A 17,848-nucleotide genomic window follows, 5' to 3' on the forward strand; every position below is an offset into this window, starting at 1 on the left:
AATCCATTCAGACAGGCCAAGGAGTGCAGTGGAGTCCATATCAGAAGGGGCAGTGAATAAGGCTTTGGGTGTTTGCTAATAATGGTTCCTGGTGTGGAAAACTCCCGTAGCTAACTTTGCTGCACAGCTTTTTGAAACCACCGTGGTGACAAGGCACGTGCCCTTGAGTAAGTCCCGAAGCGGCCCAGCATCTGCTAGCCACCCACTTCTCACTCCCTTCGCTCCTGCTCAGGCACTCTGGTTTTAGGTTCTAACAGAGTTGCCCACACATTTCCGTTCTGACATACTAAAGAGGGAAACTCTATGCTGTGGGGGAGTTCCCACTCCAGGGAAGTTCACAGAGCTCTGCTGTGTGGCCCCAGGAATTTGAATGCCCTCGGTTCTGACCCGGTGTCCCTCGCAGGTGACAGGGAGAGATGTATCCTGCTCTTTGACCAACACACACTTCTGTGCTTCACGGTACTCTGATGTCTGGATTGCCCTGGTTTTGGGATGCAAGGTTGGTAACTACACACACCTCCTTGGGTTACACTCTGTCTCCAACAAAATGGGTTTGGAAAGAGAATTGGGGAATTAATGAGGTGACGATAGAGAATGGGGAACTCAGAGCCAACCTGGGCTCCTGCAGAAGTCCCAAAGCTGTGAACCTTGTGTTTCTCTACTGTTTATATTCGAAGAGCTTACATGTACAGCTCCCCGTGTGCTTGCGTTTAACCTGCCCACAAATCACTGGGAATTCAGTTTCTCTCATATTATGGTCTGTTTTTCTGTTTGGGGAGTGGGTGTGTGTATGCAGAGGGTGTTTGTTTTCTGAGGGTGTTGCTATGTAACCTTCCTTGGTCTCATTGCCAGAGTAAGCCAGGCTAGCCGGGAACTCACACCATCGGCCACTGTAACTAGCTTGGGAGTATTATTTTTAAAAAGGATAATCCAGGAAGCAAATAGCCGCTATTCACTTGTATTCCAGAAATGGTTAGAAGCTTCTTAATGCTACAGAATGGCACTGAACACTGCCCTGGGCCCTTCCTAGCTGAACCCCAACCTCATCTAACCTCTCAGACACATAACCTTCTCAACTAGAGACAGTGATGACAGCCTCTTAGAGCCGCTCTTCTCAGCTGCTCAGAACTCACATGAGAGTTTCCAGCCACTCCTGCCCTTACTAACGGCTCAAAATTAGGACCTGTGTTCCGCCTCTAGCCCTGGACGGTTCTGAAGCATCAGGTTGTCATCTCAGTTCTTAGATCCCAGAGCACACGGTGCACCTCCCCGCCCCAGCGTGCGCCCAGCCTTCTGCCTTTTCCTCCGCTGCCTTCTGCACATTCTCATTGCCCCCTTTCCCACCATTACAGTGATACAGGAGAACAAGTGGTTGAGCATCAGAAAACTAGCTGAACCAACCTCGAGGTCCCTGCCAACAAGGAGCTCCCGAGTAGGACTGAGCCCCACCCCTGACCTCGCTGACACTGGGAGATGGGCACCGTGGCTTTCCTCACTTCCCTTTCCCTCTCTGGCAAGAATTCTAATTCGATTAAAATATTATTATAATCATTATTTAACATTCTCAGAATCACAGAATTAACTTTATTCACCTTTGATAAAACTAATAACGATCCAATTACCAAACACGCTTAATGGTATCAATTTCCCTGGAGTCAGGCCCCACTGGCCTCTCCTTGTGTCCTTCTGCTCAGCAAAGATCCTGAGGTGACTGGGTTTGACCCTCCACATCACTCTGCAACACTGGATGTCAGAAACACCTCTGCCACACTGGCTGCTTACCGTCCAGCACAGCCAAAGCTTCAAAAGTCACCCCTGCCTGAGGGTGGTGCTGGCCAGGTCATGTGATCTCAGAATCAACAGGACACCTGGCCCGACTTCCCTTGTTCTCTGGAATCCCCTTGGCTCTCAGCCTTACCTCATACCCAATGGCATCTCCACATTCCAGTTATAAACAGGGTGTGGCTTGCCTTCCTCTACCCTCCCCCATCAGCCAGGCCTCCTGCTCTGTGGTGGTGTTGTTTTGAGTCAGGGTCTGTCTTAGGGTTCCTAAGACAGTGATGAAACACCATGACCAAAAAGCAGGTTGGGAAGGAAAGGGTTTATTTGGTTTACACTTCCATATTGCTGTTCATGATGGAAGTCAGTCGGGACAGGAACTCAAACAGGGTAGGAACCTGGAGGCAGGAGCTGATGCAGAAGCCTTGGACGAGTGCTGCCTACTTCCCATAGCTTGCTCAACCTGTTTTCTCATAGAACCCAGGACCTCCAGCACCATCCACAATGGGCTGGGCCCTCCCCCACTCATCACTAACTAAGAAAATGCCTGACAGCTGATTCTTATGAAACCAGATGGAATCTTATCAATTGAGGTTCCCTCTCAGATAATTCTAGCTCCTGTGTCAGGTTCATGTATGACTAGCCAGCCAGCACAAGGTCTCACTGTGTAGCCCAAATTGGCTCCAAACTCACAGCAACGCTTCCGCCTTAACCTCACCACTGTGGGATGCCTGGTCCCCCGTCATGCCCCGCTGTGAATGTCCTTGGTAGCTAGGGTTTGCAGCTTAGTGCTTTGAGCAAATTAGAAAGGCTAGTGTGTGTGGCGTCATGTGTTTACTGAGTGTTGCAGATGAAAGCTCTGACCTCCATATGCACGCAGCTGCCTCTGGGGAAAGCAGCACTGGTTGGCTACTATGTTGTTTTCTCCCTAATAGAGAACCCGGAAGGCGGGTTTATGTTTGTGAGGAGAGGAAAGAGCTGGGCTCCGGCTCCTTGTGGTAGAGGCGTCACAAAGCAGTTCAGATGTAGGGCCCGCTGCCTGTGCCTCCCCGCACTGTTGCTGGGGTCCCAGCCTGCCTTTGTTCTCCTCTTTTTCCTTCTTTCATCTCCCAGAAACACACTTCCCTTCCCCCATTGCACAGAGCCACGGGCAGCCTATGGAGTTCTTTGTGTGGAACAGAAAGCAGAGTCCATCCTTCCAGGCAGATGCGTGCAGTCTTGCAGGTGCAGAACCTGGCAAGCAGATGGTGCCTTTGAGCACCCGGGAAAACAAATAAGTCCTCTCCCTCTGGCTCTGCCCTAGTGCAGCACAGGGCTGGACAAGCAGCTCACGGGTCACTTTCAGTTCTCACACGCCACTCAGCCACACTCACTGCCAAGCCACCATGGATCTGTAGCCCACCCCCTACACACACATACATCAGCAGGAGCTGGCTCCGCTGACCTCCTAGTGCCCACTGCCCCTGCTGTGGAGCTCCTCCTGTTCACATACACAACGCTCCTGTACCTTCGCCCAGGAGAATGTTAGCGTTATCTGATGTCTCCTTGCCAACCTCTCATAAACCATCCTCAGTAAAGGACGGGAAGTGACATTATTCAGAAGCCATAGGTGTAAGGAGTTAGCTCCTGGTTTCTTGTTCACATGTCAGCGGAAGCTCGCAGCCAGTGTTTCTGATGAGGACGCTGGTCCCCGTGGTACCGCTTTGACCTGTGGTCCCCCCTTTTCTGTGCCTCTGGTCCCTGCTCCTCCTGCAGGGGCTGCTGCTGCTGTATGGTGCTTACCTGGCTGGCCTGACCAACCATGTCAGCTCTCCTCCAGTGAACCAGTCTTTGACCATCATGGTCGGAGTCAACCTCCTGCTCCTCACTGCTGGCCTGCTTTTTGTGGTCACCAGATACTTGCACTCCTGGCCCAATCTGGTCTTTGGACTCACATCTGGAGGTATCTTCGTTTGCACCACCACCGTGAACTGCTGTGTCTTCCTTCCCCAGGTAAGTTCGGAGTGCTGGAAAGGGCTCTTGCTGGGAGTGGCGGGTGTTTTTACCCTCTGCTGATACCTTTCCTTGTGATTATGGTGGTCGGAAGAAGGGACTGGGGCCACCTCTGTACCTCCTCAGTGCCTAGGTGAGGACACTTCTGCTCCCCAGTCAGGCCAAAGAGGGCCACCATGGTGGGACCTGTGTTTTGAAGTAACCTCACCCCTGCTACCCACCCAGCTCCCACTCTGCTCCTCCTTCTTCTGTGTCCTTTCAGTCCTTGGGATAGTTCCCCCCCCCACTAGTCTAAGAGAAAAGACTTTCTTTTTTTTTTTTTTTTTTTTTTTTTTCCAGAGCTGGGGATCAAACCCAGGGCCTTGCGCTTGCTAGGCAAGCGTTCTACCACTGAGCCAAATCCCTAACCCCCAAGACTTTCTTTTTTAATGACTCGCTACATAGCTATGGAACTTACTGTGTAGCCCAGGCTAGCTTCAAAGAGTATAACCTCTTCACTTTCGAATTTGGGATTTCGGGTTCATAGGAAAATAAAGTCTACTTCCTGGACATGAAATGTTTTTCCTATGCCCCTGTAATCTCAATGCCTGGGAGATGGAGGTAGGAGACAGGGCCATCCTTGGCTACACAGTAAGCTTTTCCTTTGGAGAGAAACATAGTCTCTCTCTCTCTCTCTCTCTCTCTCTCTCTCTCTCTCTCTCTCTGAAAGGGAGAGATTTTAATGTATTTCCTATTGCAGAGGTTAAGAATAAGATCTTAATAAAGGAGAGAGAAGTGGAGACGACTGTCTGGGCTAGAGAGGTGGAAGGGACGACTGTCTGGGCTAGAGAGATGGAAGGAACCCTTACGCCCAAGGGAAAGCTCCGTGGTTATCTGAGCTGATGGGCTGCAGGCCCTCATCCATCATGTTAATGATCCAGCCACTGGATGCTTTCTTTTTCCCTCCTGCTCTTCCTTTCTTCCCCCCCCCCAGGGTTCCCCCATTCTGGTCCCCTTCCTGGGGTAAAAACTAATGACTCATTCCACAGCTGACCATAGAAGGTTACAGTCAACTTAGGGCCACCTAGGCACTTCCGGCTCCTTTCTGCTCACTAATTCTCAACAAAACATTCGACCAAATATACACATGGGGGGAGGGGGGGCAGTTTGAGCACCTACACGGTCTCTGCAGCCTTTGAGTCACAAACCAGAGAAACGTCTGCAGCATCTTGTCAGGGTAGGAACTGGGCTGAAGGAGCCCTCCTCCCCCACCCCCTCTTACCCCCCTTCCACCTCCCATCCCCCACCCCTGAGAATAGAGGCTCATTGTCTGAGATGCCGGAAGAACGGGGATGGGGGTGGGGGTGGGGGCCTTCCTGGGAGATGGGAGGCAAAGAGAAACTTTTGGGATGCCTAGCCTTCCCCCCCCCCCATCCTTTCCTCTCTTGTTTGCCTAGAAAAGAACTAAGCATTTGCTCTGTCAGCCTCCCTTATAGCTAGAGGTGTCCCCAGAACGTCATTTGGAACACTAGAGGTTGCCTGGAAGGCTTCTGAGAGACAGACTTTGTACTATACTGGAAAAAAAAAAAAAGATAAACACTGTCGGCATGTCCCTTTTATCTTCCCTCTGGCTGGAATATATGTATGTCTGGTATGATGGAGGTCAGCTTATGATCAATAAACTCTATTTATTACTCTAGGAGACTGTAGCTCCTTCCATGTAGGGGTACACATTCACGAGGAGGGGACTCTTAAGGAAAACTCACAGGTACCAAAGAGAACAAGCATCTGAAGATCTGGTGACGATGCTTTCTTCCAAAGTAGAAAATGTTCCGAGATATTTATTTCGCTTTGTCAATAGGATTCCAAGGACATTGCCTCTTTTCAACAAAAGCAAACCACAAGGCCAAGAATCTAGTCTTAGATGATGAAATATTGAACAAGGATTAAAAAAAAAAAAGATGTTAGGTTGAAATGAAGCATTGAATAGGCGATTTGGATGCTACCAAAAAAAAAAAAAAAAAAAAACACTGAGCTAACAAATTAAGAAAACAAAAGACAGATAAAAATAAGAAACTGGGGTGGAGTTCATAGGGAATAGCATTCTCTGAGGGAGGGGGAGGGAAAGAGGATGGGAGAAGGGGAGAGAGAACTTATCACCAAGAGAATTTAAAGGAAAGGCTTTCTGATTTGAGCAACACACCCTTTGAAAGTGGGGGGAACCCACAATCTCCCTGGACCGTCCTAGTTTGGACTTCTGCTCCTCACTCTAACCCCTTAGTCCTGAGCCTCAGACCAAGCCTCCTGCTTCCTCTGCAGCGTTTGAATCCCTGCAGCTGCGATCGCAGATTGACTTCTGACTCTCAGAACTTACCTACGTTGCCAACTGTGCAGAAAAGGGCGTGGGGAGGGAACTGCTTTGAGTCCTGGAATGTGGTGGGTGGGTGACACGTGGTGGATGAGTGGGCGACCTGTCTCTCCCCTGCCTCACCCCTTCCTGGTTTTCTTGGGCTTTGCTTTTTACCTCTTGATTTTCTCTCTCTCTCTCCCCCACCCCCCCTCCTTCCCCTCTAGTTTTTCTTTCCTCTTGAACTGACCGTGGTATGAGACTAAACCATATCTTATAGTATTTAGTGTCTAAGTTCTTTTCATCAGAGAAAAAAAGACCGAGTTCTGTCCCTAAATTGATTTCTCCTCTGGCTCAAAGATGTTTGGCAGACGCATGGCTCTTTCCTCTTGAGACTCTGTATCCCCAGGGCCCTGAGACAGCTGAACACATTAGGGGAGTGTCCAAGGGGACCTGGGAAAGGAACGGATTGTAGCCGCGGGGAGATGAGTCCCAGGCTGGCCAGAGCCATCAGATCTGCTGTGACCCAGAAGGGTCTCTAGGCGGCGCTAGAGAGCAGAGTGAAATGAGCGTAAGACAAGGGATCCAAGAAGCTTGCACACAGGCTGTCAGGAAATGCCTGGGTGTGTCTGATGCCAAGCGCTGAGGTCATCGCCAGCCACCAGCCAACCCCTGCTTCTGTGACCTGAGTGTGACCCATCCCCCCACTCCCACTCCCACCCCCACCCTTCCATTCCATTCCGAAAGGCAAAATTCCAAGGACATTTTCTCTTCCTGCCTGACGTCCATGACACACTTAGGACTTGTCCCCTTTATCTAGTGTCCACAAGACTGGAGACAGCTTCCTTCCGTGCAGGTATTCTTTGGTCACATCTTAGCCACTATGGGCAGGTGGGGAAGCACAGAGTCCTTTTCCTCCTTAAGTCTCATAGGGAGCATTCACAAGAAGAATTATAATGTGTTTTGAATGCTTTGGAAGCCGCCCCAGACTTACCTAAAACTCGTGGCACCTTCACACCAAATGAGCGTCAGAGGACAGTCTTGAGAGAAAAGCAGCAAGCAGATGGGAAGGGATAAGATAAAAAAATGAGAAGGAACTCCCCAAGGGAGGAATCTCCAGACTTTCCTCTTTTCATTTTATTATTTTAAAATTTATTTTATTTGTGTGTATGTTCATATGCCTATGTATGTGTGCAAGTGCATATGCATATATATGTGTGCATGTGCATATGTGTGTGCATGTGCATATGTGTGTGTGCATGTGCATATATATGTGTGCATGTGCATATGTGTGTGTGCATGTGCATATATATGTGTGCATGTGCATATGTGTGTGTGCATGCCACGGAGATCACAAGACAAATCAGAGGAGGAGTTGGTTCTCTCCTTCCACTATGGGTGTCTCTGGGATCGAACCCAGGTCACCAGGCCTAGTGGCAAGCATCCTTACCCACTGTGCCATCTTGCCGGCCCACTCTTTGCGAAAGTTAACTTTTCTGACGAAAACCAAGATATCAACAGATCTGCAATTTTTTTTTTCAGACAAGGGGTGGGGGTGGGGGTGGGACTCCATTTCTTGGCTATTTCAGCTTCTAAGGGCCGCTTGCCCTCTTTAAGGCCCTTCCTTCACTCTCTGACCCATCGTTGGAACATCCTGATGGCTGTGCCTCCTTCTCTTTCTCTACCCTCTTCTCTGGCCCTCCTCCCTCTCTCCACCCCAGCTCCTCTCATTTCGTGAGACAGGGTTTCTCTGTGTAGCCCTGGCTGTCCTGGAACTCACAGAGACCTGCCCGCCTCTGCCTCCCAAGTGCTGGGATTAAAGGCGTGTGCCGCCACCACCACCCGGCTCCTCCTCCTCTCTTCTATGAACTCTCGTGATGAAAATTGGCTCCAGAAAAAATCCTTCCATTCCCCAAGCCTTAACATCACCATCACTAAAGTCTATTTGCCATCGTAGGTAACAGTCAGCCAGTTCCAAGGACCCAGAGGTAAGGAAGAGCTGTAAAGAGACACAGCCCAGCAGACAGCATCCACATCACCCAGAGCCCAGAAACAAAAATGTGTTGGTCCCTTGGAGGAGCTACCTTGATCCTTGAGGGTGGATTAATGGATATCCCAGAAAATACAGTCAAGTCTCAAGGACCTGGACCTTCAGAAAGGAGGGACCAAAAGGGATTGGAGACCTTTGATCAAAGAGCATTGTGGCTCCATCAACTTAGGGGTGCTGAACCCAAAGGCTTGATAAGGCCGTATGCCCGTGTTGAGCCAGTCCTTGGCATCCCTGCAAAGATGGCTCCCCCAGGGGTGCTGAGACAGAGGATAGAAGGTCTCCACCCCTACCACTCGGGTGCCTGTTCTTCACATCCTTGGGACTCACTAGGTAGGCACAGTGTCCCAGCAACTCTGCAGCAGACTCCTGTCTGAGAATGTTCTAGGTCACCTCTGTTATTATAAAAGTGGGCCAGATCATGTCTTCCCGGATTGCTCCCCAAGGACAGTTTCTGGACCCCCAACAATCTCTTCCCAGCTAGATGAGAATCCAAGCTGTGGTCGTCCTGGTTACAGCTGTGGGTCTGTCAAAAGTGATGTGTGACCTTGCAGAAGTCACACTCCTATCCTTTTCCCTGTCCGGAAATATGGCCGTGTGCCAGAGGTGACGTTCTGTTCCTATTGTCATCCGTTGGTCTCTATTTGCGATTTGGTCATTAGTCTGGCTTAGAAAAGCTTCTAATGACGAAGTAGGCTCCCGATATAAAAAAACACATCACTCCTCAACGACTAGAAGATGACTGAGATGACCTATTTACAACCAGAAACAGCTTCACAGACACATGTTTAGCCAACTCCCAACCTAGAGCTTTAGGATCTCATTCCAGACGTGTCCCTTCCTCTGGTTCCCTTTGACACGTTGGCACAGAGAGGCTGTTCTAGATCATACTGTGTCTTATTCTCGGGCACATTTAAGGCACGAAACCTGAACGCTCTCCGAGTTTTTCTGTCACTGCGACCGATGAACGCTGCAGAGCGAATGGCATTTCCGAGGGGTAAACAGCCGGTACCGATGTGTCGTTCCTTGGTATTTATGAGAAAGAGCAAGGGAAGTGTTTCTGGGTGTGTAATTAAATAAATAACACGTGTTCTTCTTTACTAACAGCTGAAGCAGTGGAAGGCATTTGAAGGAGAAAACCAAACAATCAGACACATGGCCAAATACTTCAGCACTCCCAGCAAAACCTTCCACAGCAAGTTCGACGAGGACCAGAGCTGCCACTTGAGAGATGAGAAGAGCTGCATGGAGAGGCTCCTCACGGAAGTAAGCCACACCTTGCCTAGCAGGCTCCCTGCAAGGATCTCCGGCCGTGTGGGAGCAATCCCACATGCTCTCAAGGCCCAGCCTTCCCTCATGGCCCCTCATGTTCTCGTGACCCCACATGTTCCTTTTGCCAACATTCTCTGCCCAGCTACTTTCCCCAACAGCAAGCGAGACTTCGCCAACACCCCAGTGACCCTTGCCCACCCTATTCCTGCAACAGACAGGCGAAGACTTGTCACAGCGCTACATGCTGATGAACAAGACAGACTTGCTCCCTGACCTTACGGAGTTCACAGTCGAAGGGAACAAACAGCTATTGACTGAGTAAACATTCAATTTAAACCGTGATGGGTAGGAAGGGCTGGCGATGCAGGTCAACCCACAGGATGCTTTCTAGCATGGGCAAAGCCCTGGCTTTTCCTCCCTTAACTACTAAACTGGGAATGGTGGCACCTGCCGAGGCTTCTGGCATGCAGGAAGTAGAAAGCGAGAGAATCAGAAGTTCAAGGTCACCTTGGTTACACAGAGTTCAAAGCCAGTCTGGGGTACATGGGGGCTTTAGCTCAAAAACTAGAAAGAAGAAATGTGATTGTGATGGGAATCAGGAAAGAAGCAATCGGGATGGTGGCTGAGAATAATGGTCAGGGAAGGAGGTGGGGAACGTTGCAGACTAGGGAGACAAGACTCTGAAGGGTAATAAATGATGAACAATCAGCCAGGTGAGGAGATAAAAAAAAAAAATCCACGCAAAGGGAGGATGGGAAGGACATTAGGATCTGGGAGAGCTTTCCTTACAGACAGCCTTGCCATTGTATCCAAGATCTGAGGGGCCTCTCTGATGTCCCTGGGTACTAACCAGAGACCTCAACCTTCTCATTGCTCAGCACTTCCAGATGTGCTACCGATGTGGGGTAAACCAAGGGCCTCTGAATATCACCACGGTATCAAGGCACCTCAGGTGCCCCAGCCCCTCTTTGTTCTGTACTTGAACCAGAATTGACCCTCTCCCAAACAAGCATAATGTGGGCTTGAGTCAAGTTTTTCGACTTGAGGACCACAAGAAGGCAGCACAGGGCCCAGGTGAATGAATTAATAAGTGTTTTGACACGAATTAAATCAATATATACATATAAATATAATATATATATTCACATATGTATACACATACAGAGAGAGAGAGAGAGAGAGAGAGAGAACATACCTGAGTTTGTGCTATTAGAAAAACCAATTTATTTTATTTAATTTTACTTTTATGATAGAGTGACTGTGTCCTGAGCACAAATGACCCTATGAGAGAACAGTGAGAGGAAACTTTAGAAGTACCCAGATGAAGGGCCAAAACCTGTCCAGCACCCCTGGACCTTGCTTTTCTACCTGCCCTCCCCTCCCCAGCTCACCCTACCCCCCACAATATACTTTCTCTGGGTCTTCTTTATCCATCAGAGGAAAAAGAAAAAAAACTCTCCTTTTCCTCACCATTTATTAAACGTTCTGGACATTGTTTCAAAGCTGGATTTCTCCGCACCTGGCAGGGGAGTAGCCCTGCCTCTAGTGCTCTGTAAAATCTTTAGAGAAACGTTTTTTCCCTAACAAACAGAAGGCCCGAAACTTGGCTAGAACCAGCAGGATGGTTTTCGCTTACAATCGGCCGAGCACTGGGACAGCGGAACAGACTGGAACGGACTCTTTAGCCTTATGCTAATTATCTGAGCACCTTATTGTACTTGTGCCATGCGACCCTGTTTCCCACGCTGCGGCTGAATGTGCTCTTTCCAAAAGAAACCTTGAGCCTGCGTGGCGAAAGCCCTTAGCAGGCTGAAGTACATAAGAAGCAAAAAGGTGCCTCTGCCGCCCGGGCTGGGCCTGAGCGTCTGCCTTAGAGCAGGCCTGAGAGCAGCTGCTGGTCCTGGTTTGCTCTGCATCCTGGGAGCCAGCCCTGCTCTTCCTTACACAGGACAGCCCCTATCCAGCCAGGGTATGGGCTGAGCTCACTGGACCCCCTTTGCAATTCCCAAGATCTGACAGCACAGCCCAGCTTCTCATTGCTTTTGTGGATGGTTCTTTCTCTTCTTGTTTTCGAGACCGTATCTATGTAGCCCAGGCTGCCGTCAAACTGTGATCCTCCAGCCTCAGTTCCCCGAGTACTAGGATAACAGCCATGCACCTTCACAACCAGCTTTTTCTGGCTCTTGACCTCTTGCTCTGGCCGTGGTAAGAACAGATCTGCCATTGACCTCCCACTGCGCACGAGAGTGGGTGGACTGACTGTCCCTCATGTCGTCGACTCTTCCTTTGATGGTCCGCAACAGTTCTGCCTTCTCTCTTTCCTCCTGGCTCTAGAAAAGGGAGGTGTGCACGCCGGGGCCTGTGCCCTCTTCAATATACCTTTGACATTTTGCTGCCCGCCAGGGACCAAAATAATGACTTTAAAAAATTCATTTAAAAGCTGCTGCCCCAGGAGGTCAGACTACCATGGCAGGACCTCACACCATGCCTCTAATTAACACGGAGCCATGGTGGAAAGAGTCTTGCTTCCTTTTGTAAAAGAAGGGAAATTGACTGTTTATGTTGATGTTTCTAAATCTGTAGTCAGCCAGCGTCAGGTGTTTGCCTAGCTTGAAAGGTATTCGTCCCATGTGGAAGTTCATACGATTCTCCTATACTCAAAGCCCTTTGTAGACAAGGCATAAGGAAACAGAAGTCCTGTTTTACCCTTAGAGCAGCTGTGGGTTGCAACCCCCACAGGGTCACATATTTCACTATGATTTGTAACGGTAGCAAAATTACAGTTATGAGGTAGCAAAATTGTTATTTATGGGGGGGGGGGTCTCAGAGGTTTGAGAGACACTGCCCTAAAGCATGGTCATCTCTAAGGCTCCCCCACCCCCTGCTTCCTGAGGCTGACATAAAGACACACAGGGTGGGTTTCCGGAGTGGGTATCAAGGGAAGAAGAAAGGGGCCAAATTCCCACTGAGCAGCCATCACGGTTAGTTACCCTGTGAGGTCCCTAAAGATGTCTGACACATCCCTCATGGCAAAAGGAACCCGAATGCCCCTGTTACTCCAGACTGTTCAAGGCACCACTCACCCAACCACAGCCAGGCCTCCCATGCCTCAGGTCGGCAGAGGGAGACCTGGAAGTTGGGAACTCCCCTGAAAGTCCCCTCTGTCTGCTTCCCTAGTCTCTCACAGGGCTTGGCCCCTCTTCTGGTGATAATGAAGATGACTAAACCATCTGGGAAAGCAGGAGAGCCAGCACCAGGAGACGCCACCTCCTGACTCTACACAGGGACAGGGGACTCACGGGGTCACTGCAAGTTTACTGGAAGGTTTTACTCAATACCCCTCAAGTCATTGTTTCTGACCAGGCACATGTCTATAATGTTAACGCTTGAGATATCGAAGCAGAAGAATTGCCATGAATCCGAGGACAGCCTGTGCTACATAGGGAGCTTTTGGCTGGCTGGGGTACCGTGTGAGACCCTGTCTCAAAACCAGAAAGAATTTCTGGCCAAGTTTTATATGTAAGTTGACAGGTAAGCAGGGGCTCAGCCCACGGGCAGACTGGATTGTTTAGTATTATGAGACAGCATCCATTCCTCTGTTTCCTACGGCATGGTAAAGGGATGTCCCAGCACGGGTCATTACCTCCTAAAAGAGAAAGGCAGCAGCCACAAGGGCAGCACTGTGCTATCCAGACAAGCCTCTGCTGGAGCTCAGTGCTCACCACTTTCTTCACAGTTCACTCCATCCACACCAGACCATCCATTCCTCGTGGGACTCTTATCACTGCCCCTCTGAGTTGAGCATAGAACTCTCCAAAGGAAGACACACACACAGGCTGGGCTGGGCAGCTCACTGCCACACTCCGCAAAGGCAAGAGTGCAGGCATGCCCAGACACCCACGGCCAGCTCTCACCCACATCTGCTTCCTGCCCCACAGCTGTCACCTGTCTGCCCTCTGGGGCACAGCCTGTGTATCCACTAACTTCTGCACAGAAGGACAGCATCTCGGTAACAGAACTGCCCCAGCCTCCTTCATCTTCTGGACTGCACTCGAGAGCTACTTAATCAAACTATCTGCTTTAAGCTTCTATAAAAATCATTTTTTCGTATTATCGCCTATTTGGGAGTTAAGGGACTCACTGATATTTCCACACATGCATAAAGCGTGCATCCGTCTTAGCTCTCCATACCCTCTCTTCCACCTCTGTCTCTCCCCACTATCCCCCACTTCCTAACGGTCATCTTTCTGCTTTTAGGTCATTGCTAGTTTTCTTTTTTTAATCTATACATGAGGAAAAAAATGTAATCTTTGACTGGCTTATTTCACTTAACATGCTGTCCAAAACTTCTACCCATTTTTCTGCAAATGGCAGGATTTCATTCTTCATAGATGAATAATCTTCGATTGATATACAGTGCACTTTCTTTAATAGGTCATCTATTGATGGGCACCCGGGCTGGCTCTGCCTTTTGTGTCCCATAGACAGTGCTGTAACAAGCATGGGCTGAGGGATAGCTCTTCACGCCAATGGCATTTCCGTTGGATATCTATCCACTCAGGACGGAAATAGCTGGATCTCATGTAGGTTCCGTTTTTAAAGTCCTCCATGCTGATTGATCTCTATACTAACTCCATCCCCACCAACGTCGGAGAATGGCTCTGTGCTCTCTCTCTCCACATCCTCACCAGCACTTATAGTTATAGTCGTCCTAACTAGATAAGGTAGATTCCCAGGCGATTTTGACTTTCGAGTTTCCCTCATGGCTAAAGATGTCAAGTATCTTTGCATACATTTCCCACCCACTTGCATGTCTTCTTTGAGAAGTCCCTATTTAGATGACCTGCACATTCTTAACTTGGATTCCTTAACTCCATATTGTTGAGGGTTTTTTTTTTTTTTAGCTCTCTATATATCCTGCACATTGATCCTCTGTAGATGAATCGATAACAAAAATCTCTGATTCTGTTGGTCACTCTGCTGTCAACTGTCTTCTATGCTGTTCAGTAGAACTGTGCGTTGATAGAATACCACTTTCCGTTCTTGCTTTTATTTCGTGTTAAGCTACAATAATCCTGGCATGCACTTCTTTAAGAGCAACCGATAGGGGGTTGGGGATTTAGCTCAGTGGTAGAGCGCTTGCCTAGGAAGTGCAAGGCCCTGGGTTCGGTCCCCAGCTCTGGAAAAAAAAAGAACCAAAAAAAAAGAGCAACCGATAGCCAGTTGGTCTCTTGGGCCTGTCACACCAGGAGGCCCTGCCACTTCCAAGGAAGTGTTGAAATCAACTTGGGATTCTCGTGAGCTCTTCTTAGGTCCAGGATGAATGGTTGTCCCAGGAATTCCCACCTTTCTTCTCCCTACCCTTTCCACGGTCCAAGCTGTTTCATAAGAGGCAAAACGTTTGTTTTCTTGTTTATCCTCCCTGGAAGATGTGCTTCCAATTCGTTTATGGTTTGCCCACGGGTGAGAAACAAGAGTTGGATGATTCCAAACACTATTCAGACTGATGTCCCACAGAAGAACCTGGCCCTTCTGGGGCTGAGGAAGGTGAGATAAGGTATTGGTACCAGCAAGCCTTGAGGCTAGACCACCTTCGTCCTCACAGACAGCAGTACAGGGTCTAGGATGGGGAAGGGGAGAGGAAGCCCACAGTGACGGTACGGACATCCTAGGGCCTTTCCCGGGCACCGCATATCAGTCACTGTGCTAAACACGTGGAATGCATCACTTCCCTTGGCAGAAGTCCCGCTTCCAAGCCTGAAGCCACCAACTAGCACATTGGAAGAGCTGGGATTTAAGCCAGGCTCTCCAGTGCCACACCTCCCCACCATGGAAGGCTTTAGGCGACCCTTAGCGGCATCTTTTGTTAACGGACCTGCTTTTCTTCCACAGAAAAACGCAGTAATCGAAAGCCTGCAAGAGCAAGTGAGCAACGCCAAGGAGAAGCTGGTGAAGTTGATGTCTGCGGAGTGCGCCCTGGACTCCCCAGAGTGGGCCATCCCAGCTGCAGCCTCTGCCCGTGGACCTGCAGAATGCCCCGCCGCTTCTGAGAAAGAGAGCGGAGCAGCTGCTGAGGACTCCCTACCTGCCTCAGCAGCCTCCCAGCACATACAAGGCCCTGGGGCACCGAGAAGGGACGCCAGTCCCTCTCCAGACCAAAAGTACAACACGCCTGTGAAACAGTTTTGTGATCATCTGGACATGGGCTGCAGCCAAAAGCCAAAGGCTGAACAAAGCGAGGGTCCTGAAAGAGGAAACCAGGAACCCATGGCCCCCGGCCAGAGTTTAATGACAGATGGAGTGGCCCGTGAACCCCATAGGCCCAGGCAGAACTCAGAGGTACTCCCGGAGAGGCTACCTCGGGTTAGTTCCGTGGTCAGAGAGAAGCTTCAGGAAGTTCTACAAGAGCTGGACCTGGGCACCGAGGCTCCCCTTTCCCCACTGCCTTGTCCCCAGCAGCCCTGGAAGAGTAACACTTCCCGCAGCCCCCAGAAGCTGTCCCCATCTAAACTGGGTTTCAGCCCGTATGTGGTGAGAAGGAGACGGGCAGCCCAGCGGGCTCGCTCCCGCATCCCTGGCTCTGTGGGCCTCAAGATGGGGCATCAAGCAAATAGTACTGTTTCTGGTTCACAAAATGGGCTTATTGTACAGAACAGAGACAGCCCCAGGCTGGACCACCACAATGCAAGGTCCAAGGAACCAAGGTCCTCTTCTGTAAAACCATCACCAATCTCAGAACCTCACCAGAGACGGGGTAGCCTGGAGGGCGGCAAACAATGTGAGGCGAAGCCTCAGGAGGCCAGGGGATACAGTGTAGCTTTTCCTCGCCAACCCTCTGCTTCTGCCCAGGCACAAACTCCCACTGCCCCATGCCTATCCTCTTCACCAGCGCTGCCCAGGCAGCGTCAGCCTCTACCCCTTCTGTCCCCTGGCTGTCCTTCCTTGTCTTCTGGGTGCTACAACCTTGACAGTGAGTCTAGCAGCTCAGATGAGTTCTTCTGCCGCTGCCACAGGCCCTACTGTGAAATCTGCTTCCAGAGCTCTTTGGACTCCAATGACAGTGACACTTCAGACAGTGACCTTGAGCAGACGTCAGGATTGGCCTCCTGGGAAAAGCTGTTGGCCCGCTCAAAGCCTGTTGTGAACTTCAAAGACGACTTGAAGCCCACATTAGTGTGAAAAGCAGCAAAGGTGGGCTGACCACAGAGGTCAGTCTGGGTCCCCACAGAACCAGGGATCATGGGAGGGGAGCTAGAGTTTAGTCTTTGGGGACCAGATCAGCACCGTGCCTTGACCAGCCTCCACTGTGTTTTGGCTGTGTTCTTACTTACTCTGAAGACCTTTTAATCTATGAAAGGAGGGCGTTCCCCACCCTGCTACTACCTCAGCACTACTGTGAACAACTCTAGCAAGGGCTAAGAACAACTCCTTCAGCTGAGGGTTCTAAATGAGCGGATAGGCTTATCCATTCAGCTTAGCCTGTTCTTTACGAACCTCCGATGTGTACCAAGTGCTAGCTCGACAGATGAACTGAAAGATAGAGAGATACATTTCTGCAGAACCACTGTGACCCACCAAACCAGCCTGTCAGCGAACGGACCTTCAGGTAGATGAGCCTACGCCTTTGTCTCTCATAGGAAGGGAGACTTGCTTTCTGCTGAAGGCTTGTGAGCCTCACTATGTCAGGGTTTCAGCTTCTGGCTCAAGTTGGCCCAGCATTGCCCACCCCGTTTCTTCTCCACAGACCGTCATGGCACCTCACACGCCGTGAGCCTCAACATAATTTCCTAACGTTCCCACAAGCTTCTCAGATCGTTCTCCTGGGCTCAGTAGTAACTGGAGCCCGCCCACCCTGCTCTCTCCCAGCGATACAATGTTCTGTTTGAACACGTAGCGGCAGAAGTCTGTGCTGGGAGACTTACTGGTCCAAAGGTAGTTTTAGTGCTACTGAGGTTACGTGACCACTAAAGATCCCTAAACCTAGAAAGAAGATAGGGAACTGGGAAGAAATAAAGGGCCAGGCATGGTGGTACACACCTTCTGTCCCAGCACTCAGGAGCAGAGGCAGGCAGATCTCTCTGAGTTTGAGACCAACCTGGTCTACATAGAGTTCCAGACAACCAGGGATACTATGTAGAGAGATCCTGTCTCAAAAAAAAAAAAAAAAAAAAAAAATCAAGCAAGAAAGAAAACAGGAACAAACAGGTTGTGGGCATTTCACCAGAGTCTGGCTTGGTACTTGGCAATACCAAATTTCGGTAGTTCCTAATGATAATCCTTTGAAATAGATACTCTTAGCTCTACAGCTAGAGACCTTGGGGCTTGGAGAAATGAGGTGACGAGATGGCTCAGTGGTTAAGAACACTGACTGTTCTTCCAGAGGTCCTGAGTTCAAATCCCAGCAACCACATGGTGGCTCACGACCATCTGTA

The 17,848-nt window shown here is 49.8% G+C and overlaps 1 protein-coding gene across 1 annotated transcript in view; it reads left to right on the plus strand.

Moving 5' to 3' along the window:
* Positions 1 to 17,474, plus strand: part of Gpr156 (G protein-coupled receptor 156) — a 92,999-nt gene extending 75,525 nt beyond the window's left edge. The window contains exons 7-10 of the mRNA XM_032900190.1: positions 404 to 499; positions 3,535 to 3,771; positions 9,252 to 9,410; positions 15,309 to 17,474. Coding sequence (XP_032756081.1) covers positions 404 to 499; positions 3,535 to 3,771; positions 9,252 to 9,410; positions 15,309 to 16,595 — 1,779 coding nt within the window. The 3' untranslated portion in view covers positions 16,596 to 17,474. The remainder of the gene's footprint in view (positions 1 to 403; positions 500 to 3,534; positions 3,772 to 9,251; positions 9,411 to 15,308) is intronic.
* Positions 17,475 to 17,848: the final 374 nt, after the last annotated feature.

This window comes from Rattus rattus, chromosome 4 (genome assembly GCF_011064425.1).
Source record: "Rattus rattus isolate New Zealand chromosome 4, Rrattus_CSIRO_v1, whole genome shotgun sequence".
NCBI lineage: Eukaryota > Metazoa > Chordata > Mammalia > Rodentia > Muridae > Rattus > Rattus rattus.